General features: G+C 43.0%; 2 protein-coding genes across 2 annotated transcripts in view; one reads left to right on the top strand and one right to left on the bottom strand.

The window, feature by feature from the left end:
* The window catches only part of PARG (poly(ADP-ribose) glycohydrolase), a 69,191-nt gene extending 66,136 nt beyond the window's left edge, over positions 1 to 3,055 (bottom strand). The window contains exons 1-2 of the mRNA XM_083614643.1: positions 2,404 to 3,055; positions 272 to 338 (exon numbers count right to left, since the gene is read on the bottom strand). Of these exons, the coding sequence (XP_083470769.1) occupies positions 272 to 338; positions 2,404 to 2,626 (290 nt within the window). The 5' untranslated portion in view covers positions 2,627 to 3,055. The remainder of the gene's footprint in view (positions 1 to 271; positions 339 to 2,403) is intronic.
* Positions 3,056 to 3,058: 3 nt separating this feature from the next.
* LOC310762969 (mitochondrial import inner membrane translocase subunit Tim23) lies at positions 3,059 to 20,505 on the top strand. The gene is made up of 7 exons (XM_083614880.1): positions 3,059 to 3,397; positions 4,929 to 4,987; positions 6,801 to 6,894; positions 8,165 to 8,249; positions 13,097 to 13,155; positions 14,759 to 14,869; positions 20,052 to 20,505. Exons 1-7 carry the CDS (start codon positions 3,289 to 3,291, stop codon positions 20,165 to 20,167), a joined length of 633 nt encoding a protein of 210 aa, XP_083471006.1. The 5' UTR covers positions 3,059 to 3,288; the 3' UTR covers positions 20,168 to 20,505.
* The last annotated feature ends 296 nt before the right edge of the window (positions 20,506 to 20,801 follow it).

Here is a 20,801-nt window from a genome sequence, read left to right as displayed (position 1 = left end):
TTGTTTATTTCCTTGACATCTGATGGGAGGGCATTCCACAGGGTGGGAGCCTCTACCGAGAAAGCCCTCTGCGTGGTTCCCTGTAGCCTCACTTTTTGCAGTGAGGGAACCGCCAGAAGGCCCTCGGAGCTGGACCTCAGCTGAACGATGGGGGTGGAGACGCAGTAAGTGTAGAATGAACAGAAGCACCAGGCATATTTTGATTATGAGTCCTTTTCTCTCCTTTTGTTACATTCTGGATAAATAAATTACCCCTGTGTTCTGTTTTTACCTTTTTGACTCCACTGTTTTGGGTCCTTTATTCTCCATCCAAGAGGTAATCCTCCTTTGTTTGTAAACTAGAGGGGGGAAAGAAGAACCACAGTACAATATATTGCAACAACCAGCTTCCTATTTTTAAACCAAAAGAGATACAATATTATATTTTATAATTGTCTTGGCATCTGAATTTTCTGCAAACTCCAAACTTGTTTCATGGTGCTTTAGCTAACTCTGGTAAGACAGCGAGGCATGCTCAAAAGGCAGCTGCAGCCAATCATAGCTTCCTGACAAGCATATCTGTATGATATGATAACAATATCAAATCCGAGTAATCAAATTACTAATACCACCAGTTATTTAATTAAAATGTGTACTAGAAATGGCATTTCTTGGGTCATCTCTTCTCCAATTCTGTTCATGCTTTACTCCATGAAGGTAAAACAAATTCAGAACTATTAAATCAGATGCTATTTTCAGGTTATTACTAAACAGAAAGTTGGATGAATTTATATGTACAATCAAATAGTTTGTACTATTTGAATTATTCAAAAATAAAACTGTCCAGAATTGATACAATGAAAGAGAGAAGACTAGTGCATTTGAAACAATGCCTTGAGAAACTGTTGTGCTAAGAAAAGCTAAAAAGAGCACTGCAAACCAAGAGATTTCTTCAGTAACAGAAGCTCCACTTCTGCTTCAAAAGGAAGCTCCACTCCAATTCTCTCGGACTCACGCCTTACACACCCAATTCTGACACCTTCACTACACTGTATGGATTCCATGAAATATGTATGCTCTTGTCTATGAAAGCTCATGCCATTATAACTGGGTCAGTTTTTCAAGTGCCACAAGACACTTATGCCACTGTATACCAACAATGTATCCCTTCTCAGGCTGAGAATTTTTATTCACAACTTTGAGTTTTACCAAGCAACTTTCTTTGTACAGTGGTACCTCGAGTTAAGTACTTAATTCGTTCCGGAGGTCTGTTCTTAACCTGAAACTGTTCTTAACCTGAAGCACCACTTTAGCTAATGGGGCCTCACGCTGCTGCTGTGCCGCCGGAGCACGATTTCTGTTCTCATCCTGAAGCAAAGTTCTTAACCCAAGGTACTATTTCTGGGTTAGTAAAGTCTGTAACCTGAAGCGTATGTAACCCAAGGTACCACTGTACTAGATAGTTCCTATCTTTCATCAATCTTGATTGATCAAATAATAATTATCTTAATACATTCTGGCCTTTCTAAATACACATTACCAGGGCCTCAACAACTAATCTAAGATGCTAAAACAATCAAATTCAGAAGCATACCCTTTGTTCCAAGTACTCATAAGAGTTGCAGAACAACATTATACAGAACTGTGATGCCAATAAATTGACTAGTCAAATACTGTTGTCAGTTAATTCTTGTCAAATGAACACCAAAGCCAAGAATGCCCTTATATGGCTTCCCTTTTAATTGCAGCATATTCTGTAAAGCGGAAGTGACCACTCTTCTTAGATGGAGCCACTGTCTTGTCAAACTATGACATTATAAAAGCAGGACAATGATTTTCAGTTTTTAAAGGTAATGTGACAAAAGCATCAGAACTTGTTTTAAATTACTGCAAGCGACTATGCCGAATCTGTCTACTTTACAGCCCAATCCTATGCACGTTGAGTAAGAAACGAGTATCACTTTATTCAGTGGGCCCATTTCCATCAATTGGTAGAGCACAAGACTCTTAAATCCCAGGCCTGTGGGTTCAAGTCCCATGCCAGGTAAAAGATTCCGGCATTGCAGGGGGTGGGCTAGATGACCCTTGGGTTCTCTTCCAAGTTGCAGCGCGTCTCGTGGACCACAGCCTTAAACCCAAGCGTGATCCTGACATAAACAGCTTGGAAGGGCCGCAACCTTTCTCTCAAGCAGAGCACAGGGATCAAGGCTGGCACCATAAACCCAAAAGCTCTTGGCTTTTGGGTGGAGAGCATGAGGGCAGCTGTGGCATTGGAACCCCATGCAACTGATGTGCGGGAAATGGAAATGCACACACCCCCTTCCCCACCCCACCCCCAGCAAACCAGATGAGAAAAGCAAGTGAGTAAGAATGGCCTTTCCCCCCTTCTTTTTGTAGAGAAAGGATCCCCACGGCGATGCAAACCTTTGTTCCCCACTGTGACTGCGGGGCTGGCTTTGCTGCTGCTGGACCTTTGCTCCCTGCTGAAGGGAAGAGGCGGCTGCCACTGGGTCACTTTCCTCTTCCAGGAAGGGGGCTGCGCTTCTTCTTCCGAGCCGCTGCTGCTGCTGCTGACGCCGACGACAGAGGGGGCGAGCGGGGGGTCCGACCTGATCCTTTTCCTGGGGGCGTCAGACCCCGCACTCATGCTTGGGGGGAGCAGCACCCGCCCTCCGACCCTCCTCCGCTCGCCTCACACGCCCCGGTGGAAGTGGGGGACGACGACGACGGCAGGGTCACCACCGGGGGGAAAGCGGGCCCGGGGGCGGCGAAGGGGCTCCGTGAGGGGGAAAGGCGACGGGGAAAGTTCCCTTCCACATTCTCCCGGCTGAGGGGAGCGAGGCGGGCACACGCACGCACGCCGGCCCTCCCAGCCGTTGTGAGAGCTTCTTATGCCGCTCGAGGCTCCGCACCGCTTCTCTCCGTCAACCCCCAACGACCCCCCGCCTCTCTCGGACACGCTCCCCAAGCTGAGGGAACCAGCCTTCGGCGGCGGCCTCCCTCTCCGCCCGCCGCTTCCCGTTTCCCGGCCGAGCCGGAAAGCAAGAGAGCGCCGCCGTCGTAAAGCGGAACTAGAGACGCACGCGAAGCCGCCTCGCGCGCCGGCGTCGCGGAGTCGCTTTACGTCAACCGCGGCCTTGGCGCTGAGGAGGTCGTCGCGCTCTCCTTTCCCGCGCCGGCCTTGAGGGAGGAAGGAAAGAGCGAGCGAGCGGGCGCCGAGGGAAGAACGTCCATTAACCGCCGCTGCTGAGCACGAGGAGGGGGAGGGGAGAGGGCTGCTGAAGCCCCCCCGGCAAAAGTTCGTCCTCCATGGAAGGGGGAGCCGGGAACTCGAAGGGCTCCGGGCTCGGCGGCCTCTTCGGCGGCGCGGCGATGGGTGGGCCCGGCTATTCCCACGCGGACCTGGCCGGAGTCCCTCGTGAGTATCTGGCGAGGGGAGCTTCTTCATTTGTTTCGGGCGTCGGGTTGGGGGTGCCCTATTTTATTCATCCCTCTTTTATAACAAGTGATGCGGGGGGGGGAATAAAATGATGATGATGATGACGATACATTGGCAGGATTATTGTAATAACCTGCAGCTTTATAATAGTATATATTTAAATTAGATGAGTAAATAAGCAAATTAAGTTAATTTGGGATATGCAGAAGATAATAAAAATAAATTTCAGGAACCGCAGAAAGAAGGGGAAGGAAGTCAGGCTTTGAAATGTTAAAGTTAGTGAAATGTATAAACCTGAAAAGTAGAAATGAAAATAACCAGCTTTGACCATAGAATACAATCAAATAAAAGGCTTAAACCAGCTGATGTGGCAGCGTAGAATTCTACCTTGAAAGCGTGGGAGGAATATCACATAGGACTGAACAGAAGGCTGGTGCTCTTTATTGGAGCTTGTATTTGATCCTCTCTTTTATTTTCCCTACTGTGCAGTTTTGTACATTTTAAAGCAAAAGGAAGTCGGTGTGGGAGGGATGAAGGTGCTGGCAGGCAGGTTTGTGGGGCTGCAGCTCATAAAAGTTGTGAAGGAGGGAAAGCAGCTTAACTCTTCCAGGTGTATTTTCAAGGTCATGGAATGGTAGAGTTGGAAGGGGCCACAAGAGTCATCTAGTCCAACCCACTGCAATGCAGTGATCTTATGCACAATGTGAAGCTTAAACCCACGGCCCTGAGATTGAGTCTCATGCTCTACTGACTGAGCTATCCCTGTCCTATATGCATCTGTGGTGCTTCCACCAGGCATGAGGCTGAAAGTGGTCCCTGTTTTAACTTGGGTTTGCCAGCATGATCAAATGCCTCCTTTCTTAACATGAGGGATACCAGTTTTAAGGCCTTGACACAGTAAGTGGTCTGAATAACTTTTGAGCATTTCAGAAAAAGTATGTATTCCTGATTTTCCTGATGTATTCCTGCATGTGGCTTTTCTACTCTGTTGTAAGTAGAGTTTCAAGGTGATAGTTCTACATTAACACAGAGATTTCTTAAATATGGCTACTTAGCCTGAAACTCATGTACAGTACTGGCTTTTCTCTCCTTTCATTCTCCACACTGCTCTCTTCTGTACTAACCAGCTTCATAGGACAGCCATGGCTCACACTATGAATATTATTTCATTGAGTAGGGATTGCTTGGTAGACATAAGCTAAGCATGGCTCACCTTGACTTAGCCAGAATGCAGCTGCTTTGCTTCTCTCTGGTCCTTTATTTGCTGCTGCATTGCCAAGGATTTGGTGTGTTGTCTGAATCAGCTCATGTTTTTTCTGGAAGAGCTCATATGATAGTTCTAAGCCAGTTTGGCTTAGCATTTTGTGCAACCCAGGCCACAATGTACATTTGAAAGTTAACGCTGCTTTAATTTTTCATCTTTTTCTGTCTTAGCCCTTTACTGTCATATGAACTTTTACATCTAGTTATACTGAAATTTATCTTTTGTTTTATATTTTATTTTTTGCAGTGACTGGAATGAATCCTTTGTCTCCATATTTAAATGTAGATCCCAGATACCTTATACAGGTGAGATGTAAATGCTTGTTCAAATTATATTACTATATAGTTACAATTGATTGCTAAATGTTCATTTAAGAAATTTATATAAAGGTTATGAGTATATGCATGTAAGGTAAAGGTAAAGGGATGCGAGTGGTGCTGTGGTCTAAACCACTGAGCCTCTTGGGCTTGCCAATCAGAAGGCTGGCAGTTCAAATCTGCTCAACGGGGTGAGATCCTGTTGCTGTGTCCCAGCTTCTGCCAACTTAGCAGTTCAAAAGCACACCAGTGCAAGTAGATAAATAGGTACTGCTGCAGCGGGAATGTAAATGGCATTTCTGTGCGCTCTGGCACTTGTCACAGTCCTCTGTGTGCCAGTAGTGGCTTAGTCATGCTGGCCACATGACCCGGAGAGCTGCAGAAAAACACCAGCTCCCTCGGCCTGAAAGCTAGATGATCGCCGCAACCCCATAGTTGCCTTTGACTGGATTTAACCATCTAGGGGTCTTTACCTTTTTATCTATACAGTAGTACCTTGCGTTGCGTAACCCTCTGGTTACGTAAACTTCAGGATGCGAATGCAGCAAACCCGGAAGTATTTGTCCGGGTTTCACCGCATGCACAGAAGTGCTCTATTGCACCGCACACATGCGCAGAACAGTCACCTCCGGTAGTGAAGACCTCGGAATCCAACCAGAGCTCTGGAATGGATCCCATCCACAACCGGAGGTACCACTGTACGTGTGTAAGTAGATGTTGGCCCAGTTAGCCATGGTTAGCCCTGGAAGGTTAAACCACAAGCACAGATTCTACTAATGTGCTAAGCCAAACCTCAACTTTGCACAGGAGCAAATGAGACACTTGTCACTCTGGAATCAACCCATGCGCAGATGAGGTCATTGTATAGTTCCAAAAAGATTTTGACCAGTTTCCTCATCAAGCGCTCCTAATTGAGGACGGGTCCTCTCATATTTCAGTAAATGAATAAGGATAAATGGATAAACCTTAACAGAAGAGTTGAGGTTCTCTGTTAATTCTATTCATAAAAGATCAAGTCAGTGGGCAGTGTGAAGTGGCCCATTTTCAAACAGCACCAAACAGTTCAGAAAGATAAATATATCTAGATGTTTAGCCCTTCTTAAGCATGCACCACCCACTCTTATAAGCTAGAAGATAAGTTGGGAGCTCCCTTTCACAGGGTTCAAGCACGCAGTGTCCACTTAGTGTTCAATTGCCTCTTAACCATCTACAGCCACACAGTCCCAGCTTCTTGCAGCTTCTAGGTCTGTAGGCTAGTATGGGTAGAAACTAAGTGTGAATTCTCTCTAATCTGGGAACCAGTGATACAGAGGATTTTGTTTCTAAACTCCAGTGGTGGTCAGCTGTCTTTGTCATCTCCATGTCTGTGACAGTGTTACACTGCTGGAAGATAAAAGTACTGTCCATGTTAGCTGTCTGTCAGCTCCTCTGTTCTGGAGGCAGCTGATACCAGTGGGGGACAGTATTGTGCTTCTTTGAGAGTGTGCTAAGCAGTCAATATCCTGCTCAGTGCTAGACTAGAAGCTTACACTCATGGTCAACATGCAATGCATGCAACATGCAATGGCTTGAATTTCTGTGGTAGATTTATTTACCATGTATTATTCTCTTATGGACCTTTTTATCTAACCTTTCATTTGAGCACCTGATTAGCTCAGAGATAGCAAGGCTCCTTATTTTTCTCTTAAGTAACACTTCGACATAAGTGTCAACACAGTCGAATGAATGTATTGCACCTGTTTTTATAAAGCGAACGAGTTTTTAGCCGCAAATGTAATTTAAAAGGATATTTCCGTTTCAGGACACAGATGAATTCATTTTACCCACTGGAGCTAGCAAAACTAGGGGCAGGTTTGAGCTGGCATTCTTTACAATTGGAGGATGCTGCATGACAGGTATGGGTAACATTTAATTTATATTGTGATGTTGTTCTGTTTTAAAATGGATAGAATTTGTATGTGTGGGTGGGTGGGTGAGTGTAGTGTATAAAAATATATTTGTGATGTATCAAATTTAGCCAAGTCTCCAGTGGCTTGTCTAAAACAAGCAACACAAACTTGAGTGCATTATAGTAGCAAATTCTAGAGGGGTAGTGTGTTACTCTTTTGTAGCAAAAGTAATAGTCCTGCGGCACAACAGAACAGAGTCTTCTAGCACCATTGAGAGTGTCAATGATTTACACTGTTTTCACGGTGCATTAATTTCCAGGCCTTGTGATCTAGGTTGTATCTTTCCCCCATTTACACTGTTGATACTTTTTCTGTAAGCTCAGGGCAATTTATTTTTTAAATGCCATTCCCTTTGAAGGCTTTTCTGGACATAATCATCAAATTGTAACAACAGTTGCAAGGCCTTCATTGCCAAAAATGAACGATGGAACATTTGAGTGAAGGTTTGGGGTGTCTGAGACTGTTGTTGATTCCCTAAATTTCAGCAGTAGTCAGCTGTCTGTGTCATTACCATGCCTGACAGTGTTACACTGCTGGGAGATGAAAATATTGTCCAGTCTGTCTGTCATTGTCACCGTTCTGGAGGCATTTTGGCAGCAGGGTGGGGCAGTGCTGTGCTTCTCTGAGAGTGTGCTAAGCAGTTAATATCCTGCTCAGCACTAGAATGGGAGCATACACATCAGCTGTCTATAATGGCATTTATGTCTGCAGCATAGCATATGCTGGTTAAAAATGACATTTGTGGTTTTTCTGAACATACAAACTTTGCAGTTTTATAACAGGTTATCGAAGATTCTATGCATAGACTAATAGATTTTTTTGCTGGTGTGGCATGATTTGGTATTTTTCCATCTCACTTTCCTACATCTTCTAGGGGCTGTTTATTCTCCCCCACCCCAAGGTAGAGAATACAGTAGGTAATTGCTAATGGGGTGTGATGGTTACAGGAAGAGAGAACATAAGAACAAAAAATAAAGAGCAAAAAAGGATTGGGCAAGTGACTCACCCAGGCCACATTCACTATTTTGCCTGTAAAATGTAAATTGCCTTCAATAAGACAACATATGCCTGTATATCTGCTTCAATAGAAGGGTATCATTATTGTAGTTTATTTTTCCGTAGACTGCATGTTTAATTGGTGAGCTGTTTTAATCCTTACTGGAATGTGTGTTCAGTTTTCGTTTCCTGTGGTTAATCCTGATGTCCTGCCTTTTAGGAGCTGCATTTGGTGCACTAAATGGCCTGCGACTGGGCTTGAAGGAGACACAGAGCATGGCTTGGTCTAAACCTAGAAATGTACAGTAAGTACATAATTCCAGATACTTTTCAGCTTTCAAGGGTTGCTCATTTTTCATTTTGTTTTCAGAAGAATTCATAAGTATTCATGGTCTTACAGCCTTCCAGATACTTATTTGCTTGCTTGCCTTGAATTTTGACTTCCTCTAAGTGTAAGTGAGATATCATTAAATTGGCCTTTAGTGCAATCAGGATAAAATTACACTTCTGTGTAAGTCTTAACTTATAAAGCTAAAGGACTAAATACCAAATCTGGGGTGTTTTAGTATTCCTGACAGCGGATTGTCACTGCCCTGAGTTGTGTGAGAAGTCTTGAATTAGGATGAGCTCAATGTGTGGTGGTGATCACTTCATTAATCTTAAAAAGAAGGTAATTGAGTTATTTCTGAGGAAACACCTTTTTGTTCTCTTTCTATCCCCTCCTATCAATTTGTGCATGCTTACATTATTTATTAATTAATTAATTTATATACCGCCCTATACCCGGAGGTCTCAAGGTGGTTCACAGAAAAGATCAACGTAAAGAACACAATATACCGTATTTTGCGTCCCATAGGACGCACCTAGTTTTTTGGGGGGGGAAATAAAGGAAAAAAAATTATTTCCCCAGGTGCGGGGCTGGAAGAACCAGATCGGGGAACAGCGGGAAGGCGCGCTCCGCCTCCCCGCTGTCCCCCGAGCTTGTGGGGCTGGCGATGGGGAGAAGTGCGCTGAGCCCGGGACTGCAGGCAGCTCTGCGCAGCCATCGGGAGCCGGGCGGGACTTCGCGCCCCACTCCCGATGGCCGCGCAGAGCTGCGCTGAGCCCGGGACTGGAGGCAGCTCTGCGCGGCCATCGGGAGCCGGGCAGGACTTCGCGACCGGCTCCCGATGGCCGCGCAGAGCTGCGCTGAGCCCGGGACCGCAGGCAGCTCTGCGCAACCCTCGGAGCCGGTCTCCTGAGGGTTGCGCAGAGCTTCCTGAAGCCTGGAGAGCGAAAGGGGTCGGTGCGCACCGACCCCTCTCGCTCTCCAGGCTTCTGCAAAAGCCTGCATTCGCCCCATAGGACGCGCACACATTTCCCCTTCATTTTTGGAGGGGAAAAAGTGCGTCCTATAGGGCGAAAAATACGGTATATATATACTGTAATCAAAATAAAAACAACCCAATAACATACACACACCCACCAAAAAAAGAGCCACAGTTTAAAAGGGCATAGGATGTCAATACATGCACATATTCGCTTGGTTTCTATAAGCTTTACTTTCAAATGAGATTTCTTGTTCTTTCAGAGAAATCTTGGCCAAAAACAAATTATGCTGGGCATAGAAGATTCAAATTCATGATCCTATGGCATTTTAAAAAAATGTATATTGAACAGATTGTTATGTAGAAAGATAGCAATCATTAAATCCTTTAGACCAGCAGGTGGCAGCAAACTAATATTAATGCTCTACTGGACCTTCAGGAAGATATGCTGAAGGTCAGTTATCCCAGTCACTCCATTCTTAGCAGTTGCAAGGATAAATATTCTCCACAAAATGTGGCTCATATGTGGCCCTCATTTGTAAAACTGTTTTAAAGGAAAACTATATCAATATCTATAAGATTTATGTACAATCCTTTAATTATCCATCTGTTAGTACTTCTTATTAACATTTTCTAGAACAATGGGGGTACAGAAACTGTTAACATTTTGGTGCGTGATCCCAGATGAAACACATACCTTCAGAAATTATTATTATTATTTATATACTGCAACATTGTCACAGAACTAGTGAAGATAGGTTTCGGAAAAATGGCAAGTGTATCCTACATAATAGGGAAGTTATATGTTCTCTAAACTGGAATAACCCAACTGCCTCTCAGAATCCATGACGTACCCTTTCCCTCGAATCATCAGCAATTCCCTTCTGATTCTTCATTATTCTCAGCTCTGTGGAACTGCTGCTACTATTGGTCTGCCTCCTGTAGCATCCATATTAGACACTGAGATTGGACACAAAAGTTGCCTCCCATCTTTCTTCCATTTACCTCAGTTCTATCAATATTCATTGCTCAGACATGTTAACTCCAGATTCTGTTAAAGTACAGTGGATTAAAAAAGGACACATTGGCCTGCATTAACGCAATTGGCAGCCCACATTACCTGAATGATTAGTTGAAGCATATTCTCCCATAGGATCTCACTAGTCCAAAAATTAAGGCTCTGTGCGAGTATTCAAGCTACAATGACTATACAGGTATGTAGCTCACATATTACGTGGGGGTTACGTTCCTTGCCATTGTGTGTATAAGCAAAACCGCATAAATCCAGGATCCCCTGGAACCAGGGCCTCTGCAAGGTGGAGATCTGCTTGCCTGGCTATGGGGAAGAGGCACGAGGGCTCTGACAAGGTCCCAGGGCCCAGTAAGCGCTTGCCCAGCTTTGGGAAGGAGGAGGGAGAGCTCTAGGACCCTTCCAGAGCCATAGCACCTCCTTCCCAAAGCCTGACGCCTTGCTTACCTGACTTTGGGAAGGAGGCGGAGGACTGCTCCACCTTCCCAAAGCCCAGTAAGCCCACAATTGAAGCTTTGCTCAAGAATGTGGAGAGAATAAATAGCGTGTTTCCTCTGTGCTTCATTTATTATTCCCCCTCCCCTTCCACTCAAAGCTGCAATTGCATAAGTAAAATATATGTAAGACGTAAGTCACCTGTACAGCATTTGCTACTATGAGTTAACAATGAATCATCAATTTTATAGCAAGTAGTCCTGAATCTCCTGGGTTTGTAGAACCATAAAAAAGAAACAGAAGGGAAATTGGCATGAGTGTTCGTTCAACACATGTGTATGCAAGTACTAGCAGCTAGGCAGGATTGTAAAAAGCAAATTATATGGCAGTTCTGCTTGGGCAGGAGCTTGCACAGTGGGAAGAACATCTTTCGGTTTAGTTTCACTTTTCTTGCTCTCTGTAAGCTGCACAGCATGCTGTGAGCAGATAACACCTTGCACGTTCTGAAAGGTACCTTTGTCTCCCGTTCATCATTTGTCCCTAGGTTCCAGCGGTAGTCAGCTGTCTGGGTCAGTATCATGCCTGTGACGGTGTTACACTGCTGGGAGATAAAAGTACTGCCTGTTTTATCTGTCTGTCACTGTCTCTGTTCTGGAGGCAGCTGACACCAGTGTGGGGCAATACTGTGCTTCTCTGAGAGTGTGCTGAGCAGTTAACATTCTACTCAGCACTAGTCTGGGAGCATACACACTTGTTCAGCATGTGATTTTAATTTCTATGGTAGAGGATGTTTGACCTTTCTCCCCCTTTGTTTTTATAAAGTTTATAAGAAGTGATATTTAAGGATGTCCAAATTAAAATGTGTATAATTTAGCACTTGGATTTTTGCATGCTTAACAGTCTTCCAAAGGACAAGCTCCTTAATGCAATCTAAACTATTTGGGCAGTCTTGGTATAATGTCTTCTAATAGCAAACTCCCTTGTTGAGTGCTGACAGAACTGTAGCCAAATCCAGGCTAATGTAAGAGCATCAGCATATTCAGGGGAACTCCCAAGGCTTGCAGAGGTAGGAAAAATGAACAAGAGCACTCCACACTGCACTGTGATCTAATTCTTAAAATATGTAGAGCAGTGTACTGGTAAAAATTGTTAATCTAGAATTGGCTCAGTTAACATGGTTGCCTTTGATGAAAGCACTTTTCTTTAGAATGTAAAAAAATCAGCCTTGCATTTCGATATAAAGAATTGCTTGATGAATATATTCAAATCAGTTGTCTGTCTTGGAGGGGGAAATTATCTAGCTTCAACAGGCTCCCAAAGCTGTTTTCTAAATTCAAGCCATAGCTGAAGGAGGGGGGAGGAATTGGATTATTAAGGCGCTGTACTGCATCTTTAGTAGCTACCTATGCATAGAAATACTTCTTCATTCCTAGGCAGCAGTCACCCCATTCAGAATTTTCAGTCCTGATTTCAGATTCACGCAAATATGGTTGCTTCTGGAATCGTGTTCTAATGACCATTTAATTGATATAGTAGAACTAAGAGAAATGTCTATATAAACATGTGCTTTGGGTAGTTCATTTAGTTTGTGTCCCATGGAATCTGTTCAGAAGCTTCAGTTATTCAGACTAATTAATGGGGCAGAAATGATTATATTATGCTTCATAGCCCCAATACAGTGCTCTTCATGCCACAAGGCAAAGCGCTTCTGAAACTGAGGGACTTCCAGAGGCTGTTTTTGAATTAGGTACAAGGCTCTGGTATTTAAAGGGGTGGGGAGATAAAAAGAAAATTCACTGTGGATATGATCAAGCCATTATGCACACCTTAACTAATTATTTGGATCACAGTCCATGTTTTGTGCACTTGCTTTCTCCAGAACCTGAAACATGCTAAGTATGTTGGCCTACAGAAAAATCTATGGATCTACTTCTTTAAAAAAGAAGTGAACAATAAATCTTTTAGCTAGGATGCTTCTGGGAAAAGAAAACCTGGAAAAAATATTGCATTTGAGTTACATAAACGTTTTAATTAACCTTGGCACGTAGTTCCACCTGCCTTAAAGCATGGCAGATTTGTTCAAAAATGCAAATGAATTTAACTTGTCCTTTCAAGTTAGGTTCCTGTAGTAAAACCTGTATTGCTGGTGTGCTAGAGATCAAACTTTTTTACAGCATTTGATTTCTCCAGGTAGAACAAGTTTCCTTTAAGCTTTCCCTTTTTCACTCTTGCCTTATGAAATGCATGGAACAGATTTTAGGACAGAAGGCGTGAGCAGAAGAAACTTAAGTTGTCTTTGGTTCTGTTTAGGCCTTGAAAACAATATAGCCTATGATAAAGCAGTGCAGATCAATCTCTTTCTCTCATTACTTCCTTGTAGGATTTTAAATATGGTGACAAGGCAAGGGGCATTATGGGCCAACACTCTTGGATCTCTAGGTAAGTAAGTTTGTTGTGTAAACCAAATCTACGTGGGAAATGTCAACAGGGCCTTGCAGAGGCCCGGGCCAGATAGATAATGTGCCCCCCGCCCTGGACGCCGGAGAAGCTTTTCTCTCGTGCTGCCAGCCATGGCCCCAGGGAATCCGCTGCCTTTGCGCCTCCGCGTTCGCCCCAGTGCATCCCCTGCGATTGAATATGCTGACCGAGGCCCCCTTTGGAATCAGAAGCCTGGGCCAAGTGGCCCATATGCCCCCCCCCCTGTCTGGGTCTGAATGTCAATACCATTCTTAGTAACTCAGTTTAATTTTTCAGTAAACCTGGAAGTCTACTAGAATTAGGATGGAAGTTTTGTAAAGGATCCTGGCTTCTTCGGGTTTGGAAAGTCATTGCACTGCATTGCAAAGCATAAAATGAATCTAGAGCCTTCTGACTAGGGGTGCTTGCCTTCCCTTAAATGAGATTTAGAGGCCTGAAAAATCTCCCTTTGTCACAGAAGACTCTGACATCTTCAAGGATTCCCTCCCCGCTTTCTGCCCGCCCCCATCAGCAGAGAAATCATAGGTCATGGAAAATTGCCATTTGAGCTCAAAGGTCCCAAAGTTCAAGATTCCACCCTTGCAAGTGATACATTAACAGACACTTCGCAGCTGTGTTTGTTTTCTTGAGTAACATTTCCTTGTTTGTCATAGTCCTTTACCCTGACCTGTCTAGTGACAAGTCTGCAAATATTTTAGAATTCAGTTCCTTTCTGGGAAGAGAATCTTCAGTTGTGGGCTTTAGGATGGGTGGATGAGTGTGGCTCTACTTCCTAACCAAAAGACAAATTCAACTGCCATTCTTAGTTTCCAGTATGAGATTAGGAATGGTTTTATAGGATGTTTAAATGTCACCCTTTTGAAATAGTGTGAAATAAGTTTTTCAGAAGTTATAGTGGACCCTGTTTCAAGTGTGTTGCTCTTTTATGTTCAGTATTTGTAAAACATTGCAGGTCTGCTCATTTGGGTTTGCTGCTGACCATACTTGTATAATACAACTGAATAATGTTGGTGGTGCTTTTCAAAGCTTTTGGCCCCAATTGATTGATATTTGCATTTGGCACTTGTGTAGAACCATTCAGCTGATCCAGTTGAAACACTTTAGTAGCAAGTTACCTTTCCCTTCAGAAGCTTCAGTGCTTTCATGTCCCCTGGATCTACACATTCTGCCATTTCCTTACGTTACAGGGCTGCATTTTGCCTCTCTGATTAACTTACCTCCTCATTTCATCATCCAAAGTTAACTAAGTTTACAGAAAGGTTTCATGCCCTCTTCTCACCATTGATATCACTCTGCACATGTCCATACCCTGAAAAGCCTCTCTGGATGGCCAATGGGCACTGCTGAACAACATGGAATGGCGCTACTGGGGGTGAGAGGGTAATGGGAAACTTTCCTTCATTGATCTTAAGTCAACTTCCTTAAAATGCAAACTCAGTTTTGGGCACTTTCCCCAAGAGAGAATGATACTGAGACCAGAATCTTACTGGGTTGTTCTGTGTTGGACATGTGCTGTTGTTGTTCTGTGTTCGTGTTCTCACTGTCGACTTTAATTCAATTCCAGCACTGCTGTATAGCGCATTTGGAGTCATAATTGAAAAAACTCGAGGTGCAGAAGATGATCTGAACACAGTTGCTGCTGGGACCATGACAGGCATGCTGTATAAAAGCACAGGTACGCTGGCAAAATTACCTTTATTCATTTTGGTTCTGCGTACAGGAGTTGGGTCAAAAGTAAGCTTATCTGTTCTGTGTGTGCTTAATGTCATGTTTACTGACTTGTGATTATATATTCTTAAGAACAAGGCATGAGCCATGTGAAAACTCAGTTTCCCTTTTCCATATGCATTAAACCTTTGTCTGAAATCCTAATACAAGGGCTCTGCCTTTAATGAGTTCTGCATTCTGATTAATGGTGATAGAAACTGTTAATCCAGAGCTAAAATAAACAAACAGTTCGTAAAATAGAAATTGGGGGTAAATATTTGAGAGAATGCTTTGTTTTGTGTGGTAATATTGAGGGCTTTAAAATTTGTCTTACTGTGATAAGACAGAATAAATTTAAATGTGAGAAATGTTCTAAATATAGACTTTAACTTTTCGGTGTTGTGGTAACAGCAGATTACCCAAGTAATTGAGCTGCACAGTGCATATAGCCTGAGAAATGCATTGACAATGAAAATGACACCAGAATTTGGTCGTGAAACTCCGTAACAGTTCTCTGGCAGTTAGCTATAGTTCATCCAGAAACAGTAAGGATTAGTGTAAAAAAAGACATCCTACAATTTTAGCCCGACAGGATAGCACTATATGTAAGATGATTCAGACTGTAGCTGGAAAATATCGCTGATAAATGATATTTGAAACACAAAAAAACTCTATGCTTCCCCTAGGAACAAAGGAAGGGTTGTGCATCCTTAGCAATGCAAAGATTTATTCCAAATTCCAATGCAAATGCAAAAATTTATTCCAAATTCTCAAGTGGAAACAAATATGTTAAGAGACATTTGTGCTGGCATAATAGATCTGCTCTGTGTGCAACAGCTACAGACAACAGAAGAGCTGAAGAAACTAGGCCATGGTTTTTTACACAGATTTTAACACACTGGAAGCAGTAAATAGGAAACCAGTTTATCAATTGTAGAGCAGGCTCCTCTTTAAAAAGTCTGTCCATCTTTTCTAGCTAGAAATATTTACCTGAACTTCTACCTACTACAGCTGTAATAGATCACTCTCCAGGTCCAGCCTTGTCCAACATTATCATAAGCAATAAAGCTATTTGTTCTATTTGTTTCAACATTAGTTAACTTTCAGGGCTCCTCCCAATTTTAAATGGCAGATTTATGCTATTGACACAGGCTACTGCAAGTCTTATCTTAGCAAAGTGCCATTAGATTAAATATGACTAGTATCAGAAAACCAATTGAAATTAGTGGTACATTAGCGAAAACCATGAAAAAGATCTGTCATCATTTTTGAGTGCCAAAAGTACATGGATCTATAGAAAGGAAAAAATGGATTCAAATCTTGGTTTGTGCTTATTAAAAAGTTGGCCACTTTGGTTGTATTTCTATGAACAGTCTTTGCTTTTTCCAGTTAATAGTTGCTGCCTGTTGCCTTCTGTCTGCCATATAAATTAAACTTGAAGTTAGAGTGGCAGCAGGATTTGGAAGGGTGTGTGGGTGTATTTCAGAAACTAACTCCCCTGGTTTGGAAAATGAGGCATTAAAGCTGAGCAGCCCTCTTTGTCTCCATTCTCCCCCAAAAGATTGAACTGGGAAACCTTGGAAGCTACTTCCCATGCAGCAATAGCTTCTTTCAAGCATGCTTAGAAAGGTTCAGGAGCATCAAGATTTAAACCTGAGGCGGTTTGCAGAAGCCTACACCAGCAGGGACAGTTGGTGTATCTGAGCTTTCTTAGTATACCTCAAAGCTCTTTCTGAGAATTCTGAATGAGAACTTGGAGAAGGAAAGTTAATTATGAGGGAAACCCAACGGAAATTAAATCATCACTACTTGGAAAATGTATTTGTGGAACCAGAATGTGTGGTGCTTTATAACCATGCCTGTATAATTGAAGATCTAATGAAATAGTTTGTATTGGTGGCATTATTCTGGATATATGCAAGCTAAATAGAAACAAGCAATGGCACAGGAACCAGCTAGGTTGGATTTAACGGAGGTACCGTATTTTTCCCTCTATTACACGCAGATTTTTTCTCCTAAAAAGTAAGGGGAAATGTCTGTGCGTGTTATTGAGCGAATGTGTGGTCCCTGGAGCTGACAAGCGCGAGTGAAGGCAAAAATCAGGCAAATATCAAATCGTCGGGAGAAGGGAGGAAAGGAGGAAGCTGCTGCTTTCCTGCATTCTGCCTCAGGGTCTTACTGCCCACCCGTTTCTGTTTCCTTACTGTGTTTGCTCAAACGGAACAAAGAGCAGAGAAAACCCCTCCCCTCCAGGCAAGCAGAGCGTCCTTCCTTCTAAGCATCTGGGACTCGAAGGCAACATGCAGGTTGGGGGGGGGGGAGAGAGAGAGCTGGTTGGCTTGTGGGGGGGGACTTTTGCCTTCCTTTCCTCCCTCCGGTAAAACCCCTCTCCTGCATTCTTAGCCAGCTGCTTCTCTGCACACCCCTCTCCTTGTCGCTTCTATGTTTTTCCTTCCCTCCCTACTTAAAACGTGGTTCCAATCACGGATCCACATGGATCCTCAGGATCTTTGCATTGAGTCACCCCAAATTCACCATCAGATCACATAGCATGTCCATGGCTACAGCCTGCACCAAAAAAATCACGCACCCACTGTTGCCTGGGGCTGCAATGGTACAAAAACGTGGTTACAAAGCATGGATCCACATGGATCCTCAGGATCTTTGCATTGGGTCACCCCAAATCCACCATCAGATCACATAGCATGTCCATGGCTACAGCCTGCACCAAAAAAATCACGCACCCACTGTTGCCTGGGGCTGCAATGGTACAAAAACGTGGTTACAAAGCATGGATCCACATGGATCCTCAGGATCTTTGCATTGGGTCACCCCAAATTCACCAACAGATCACATAGCATGTCCATGGCTACAGCCTGCACCAAAAAAATCACGCACCCACTGTTGCGTGGGGCTGCAATGGTGCAAAAACGTGGTTACAAAGCATGGATCCACATGGATCCTCAGGATCTTTGCATTGGGCTACCCCAAACTCACCATCAAATCACATGTCTGTGGCCGCAGCATGAAGCACAAAAATGATACATCCACTGTTTCATTCAGATTTTTTTTTTCTTGTTTTCCTCCTCTAAAAACTATGTGCGTGTTATGGTCAGGTGCGTGTTATCGAGCGAAAAATACGGTATATGGAAACTTCTAGGTTTTTGGAGTTTGATAGCCCTGCACAGCAATTGCTCTTTTATTTTAGAAAGTGTCTGACATGCTTGGAGCTTTCATCGGGCTTGAAACTGGGTGTTTTTAGCTTTCTCACTTCTTCATCAGTGGAAATGGCATGATTTGTATTGAAAACCATTTGGTTCTATTCACATAGAGTGGGTCCCACCATTGTCAATTGTCCCAATAGATTATAAATTTAAAACATGCTACACCTGTAGGCTAGAATGACCTGTTTACTAGAACCATCAGAAAACACAGCACTTTTTACATTTTTACACAAAACATTTTACATTAGAAGCCTGATTTATGTAACAAAAACTACCATGAAATAAGAGCAGATGGCATGCCACCCACACCTGGTATGAAATGCAGAGGTGTGTGACTTTGCATTTATTTTATTTTTAGCAATCCCATGATTTGGAGGGGGGGGGATTTCCAATGGCAATCAGGAAGCTGTCTCTGTGGAGGTCCCCTATTATGGCAGAAGTTGGTACTGGATAGGCCTTCCCAATTGGCAGGCTCTGTAAGTGTCTGCTTTCAAATATTGCAGCCTGCAACTCTTTTAAGTCATGTTTTGACATTCTCCTATCTCAACATGTGTATGTAAAAGAAAGATAATGACAGCTGCTTGTTTTGGGGGATTCAGTAAAGTGACTTGCTATCCAAGGCTAGCAGAATTGACTTCAGAGGAGGGACAGGAGTACATTCGCCTATCGCTTAGCAAGCAGAACTGAAAAGGGTCAGGAGAGTTCCAAGCCCTGTTATTCAAAAGGCACTCTTTCTTCTTTTTGTCAAACTTGTTTTTTTTTTTTTAACATATTCACCTTGATGTGAATATTTTCAGGCAGGAAAGGCAAACACTGCCAGCTGTGCAAATGCAAACTGAATTTCACACAAGTGACTTGGTTGTACGTTGGTGCTTAGTTCTGCTGTTCTCCTTTGGGGTGTTCCATAGCTGGGTATTGGACAACTACATTGCAGTGCAAAGGGTTTCATTGCAGGGCTTTGCACATTATCAGAAAAAGTGAGAATTGGTTTTCATCTCCATGAGCAAGTTCTTCTGGTGTGTTACACCGGAATTAAGCCCAAACTAGACTAGCTTTTTCCCCTCTGTCCTGCTAGAAAATACAACTCTTAAAAGAGTCAAGACTGCATTAAGTGTTCTGTTGTAGTTCCTGTTATTTCATGAACTGCTTTTAGCTATATCACATATAAAGTAACGACACAAAAATCCTGTCACATAGCCCGTTGTAGGCTGTATATATAGGTGGGATTTTCTCCCTGCTCAACATACTATTTTTTATCTATCAGTGCAAAACGTAATGGCTTTGCTGCAAACTGTTTTTTTCCTAAGGCACTGGAAATGACACTCCTCGGTAAAACAAATCTAAACCTATAGAAAGGGGATTCTGGTACCATAAAACTAGCTTTACACTAGCCACTAGTTAAGTATAATTTCCATAGTGGTAATGTTGGTAGTTTATTTTACCAAAAACAACCAAGGTTCTTGTGGCACCTCAAAGCTTAACAAACATATCACAGCATAAGCTTTCATGGACTACACCGTCCATTAAAAAAGTCTTTGAAATGCCGCAGAACTCTTGTTTATGTTTTCATATATTCATATTCCAGCTTGGGCTGAAATTTAATATATTTGACCCTTTTCTGTATGTAAGTGGAATTGTTTTTTCTTCTTCACACCTTATGTCATGGACCTAAATGTAGCAGTCATTGGGTCTGTGAGTTAGGACACTTAAAATTTCTTCCTACTAATAAGTGGCTGAGCTTGTGAACCACTGTTTTAAGATGTTGTTCCCATTGAGGTGTGTCAATATTTTTCAAAGCAATGGCAGTTTTTGTGATCTCGGGTACTGTGTTTTTACTTGTACAAATGTTCTAGTAGGCACAGCCCATGCGACTAAGCCCCTGACATTTATTGGCTGATCTCTCTTTACTGCTACTGTTTTCCACAGGCGGACTACGAGGGATAGCGAGAGGTGGCGTTGCAGGACTCATGCTCACTAGTCTCTATGCTCTCTACAACAACTGGGAGCACATGAAGGGCTCAGTGCTGAGGCAATCACTCTGAGCAGCATTGAGAACTGAGAATCTACACATGTAGTGCAATCAGACTTGAAACCTTTCAGTACAGCATGGAGCAGAATGGAAACAAAGACTAGAAAACCTCACTGTGACATGGTTATCAGAACCGGTCTATCCTTCCAGCTGCCAGATGGTTACGTGCTAGTATCTGTGAGGGTGTGATGAAGTTGTCAGCTGAAGATCTTGTTTTGGCAGCATGTTCACTTTTGCCTGGGCTAGTTATTTTACTTTACATAACCCAAGTTAATTGTCTGTCCCGTGATGAGGTTTATGTACCTATACTGTTGCTTGATTTGGTTCTAATAAAAAGTTTTTGCCCCTACAGCTTTTGCCACTTTAATCCTCTGTTGGTAATAGGCAACTTGTTCCTTGTAGCAGGTAACTGTGCCTCAGTACATTAGAGTGATTTTACAACTTGCACAATTCAATTCATTTGCTTTATAACTTCTCTTCTGAATTGTGTCGTGTCCAGTATTGGGAAACAAGATTCCACCTTCTGGCCTCTACCTAAATTAATCTGCTGAGTGAGGTTCATTTGACGATGCTACCATAATCTAGTTTTCTTCTATAGAAACATGTACATGTAAAAATATAAGAAGGAATGAAAAAACATAAATCAT

The sequence above is a fragment of the Podarcis filfolensis genome (genome assembly GCF_964270895.1).
Source record: "Podarcis filfolensis genome assembly, chromosome: 5".
Classification (NCBI taxonomy): Eukaryota; Metazoa; Chordata; class Lepidosauria; order Squamata; family Lacertidae; genus Podarcis; species Podarcis filfolensis.
Note: the sequence above shows the minus strand (reverse complement) of the source record. Positions and strands in the feature narration are given on the sequence as shown.

Excerpts from the sequence above, each read along its gene's own strand:
- LOC310762969 (XM_083614880.1), top strand. The coding sequence starts at position 3,289 with ATGGAAGGGGGAGCCGGGAACTCGAAGGGCTCCGGGCTCGGCGGCCTC. Across the intron at positions 4,988-6,800 it reads ATCCCAGATACCTTATACAG|GACACAGATGAATTCATTTT; the intron begins GTGAGATGTAAA and ends TTTCCGTTTCAG. Across the intron at positions 8,250-13,096 it reads TCTAAACCTAGAAATGTACA|GATTTTAAATATGGTGACAA; the intron begins GTAAGTACATAA and ends ACTTCCTTGTAG.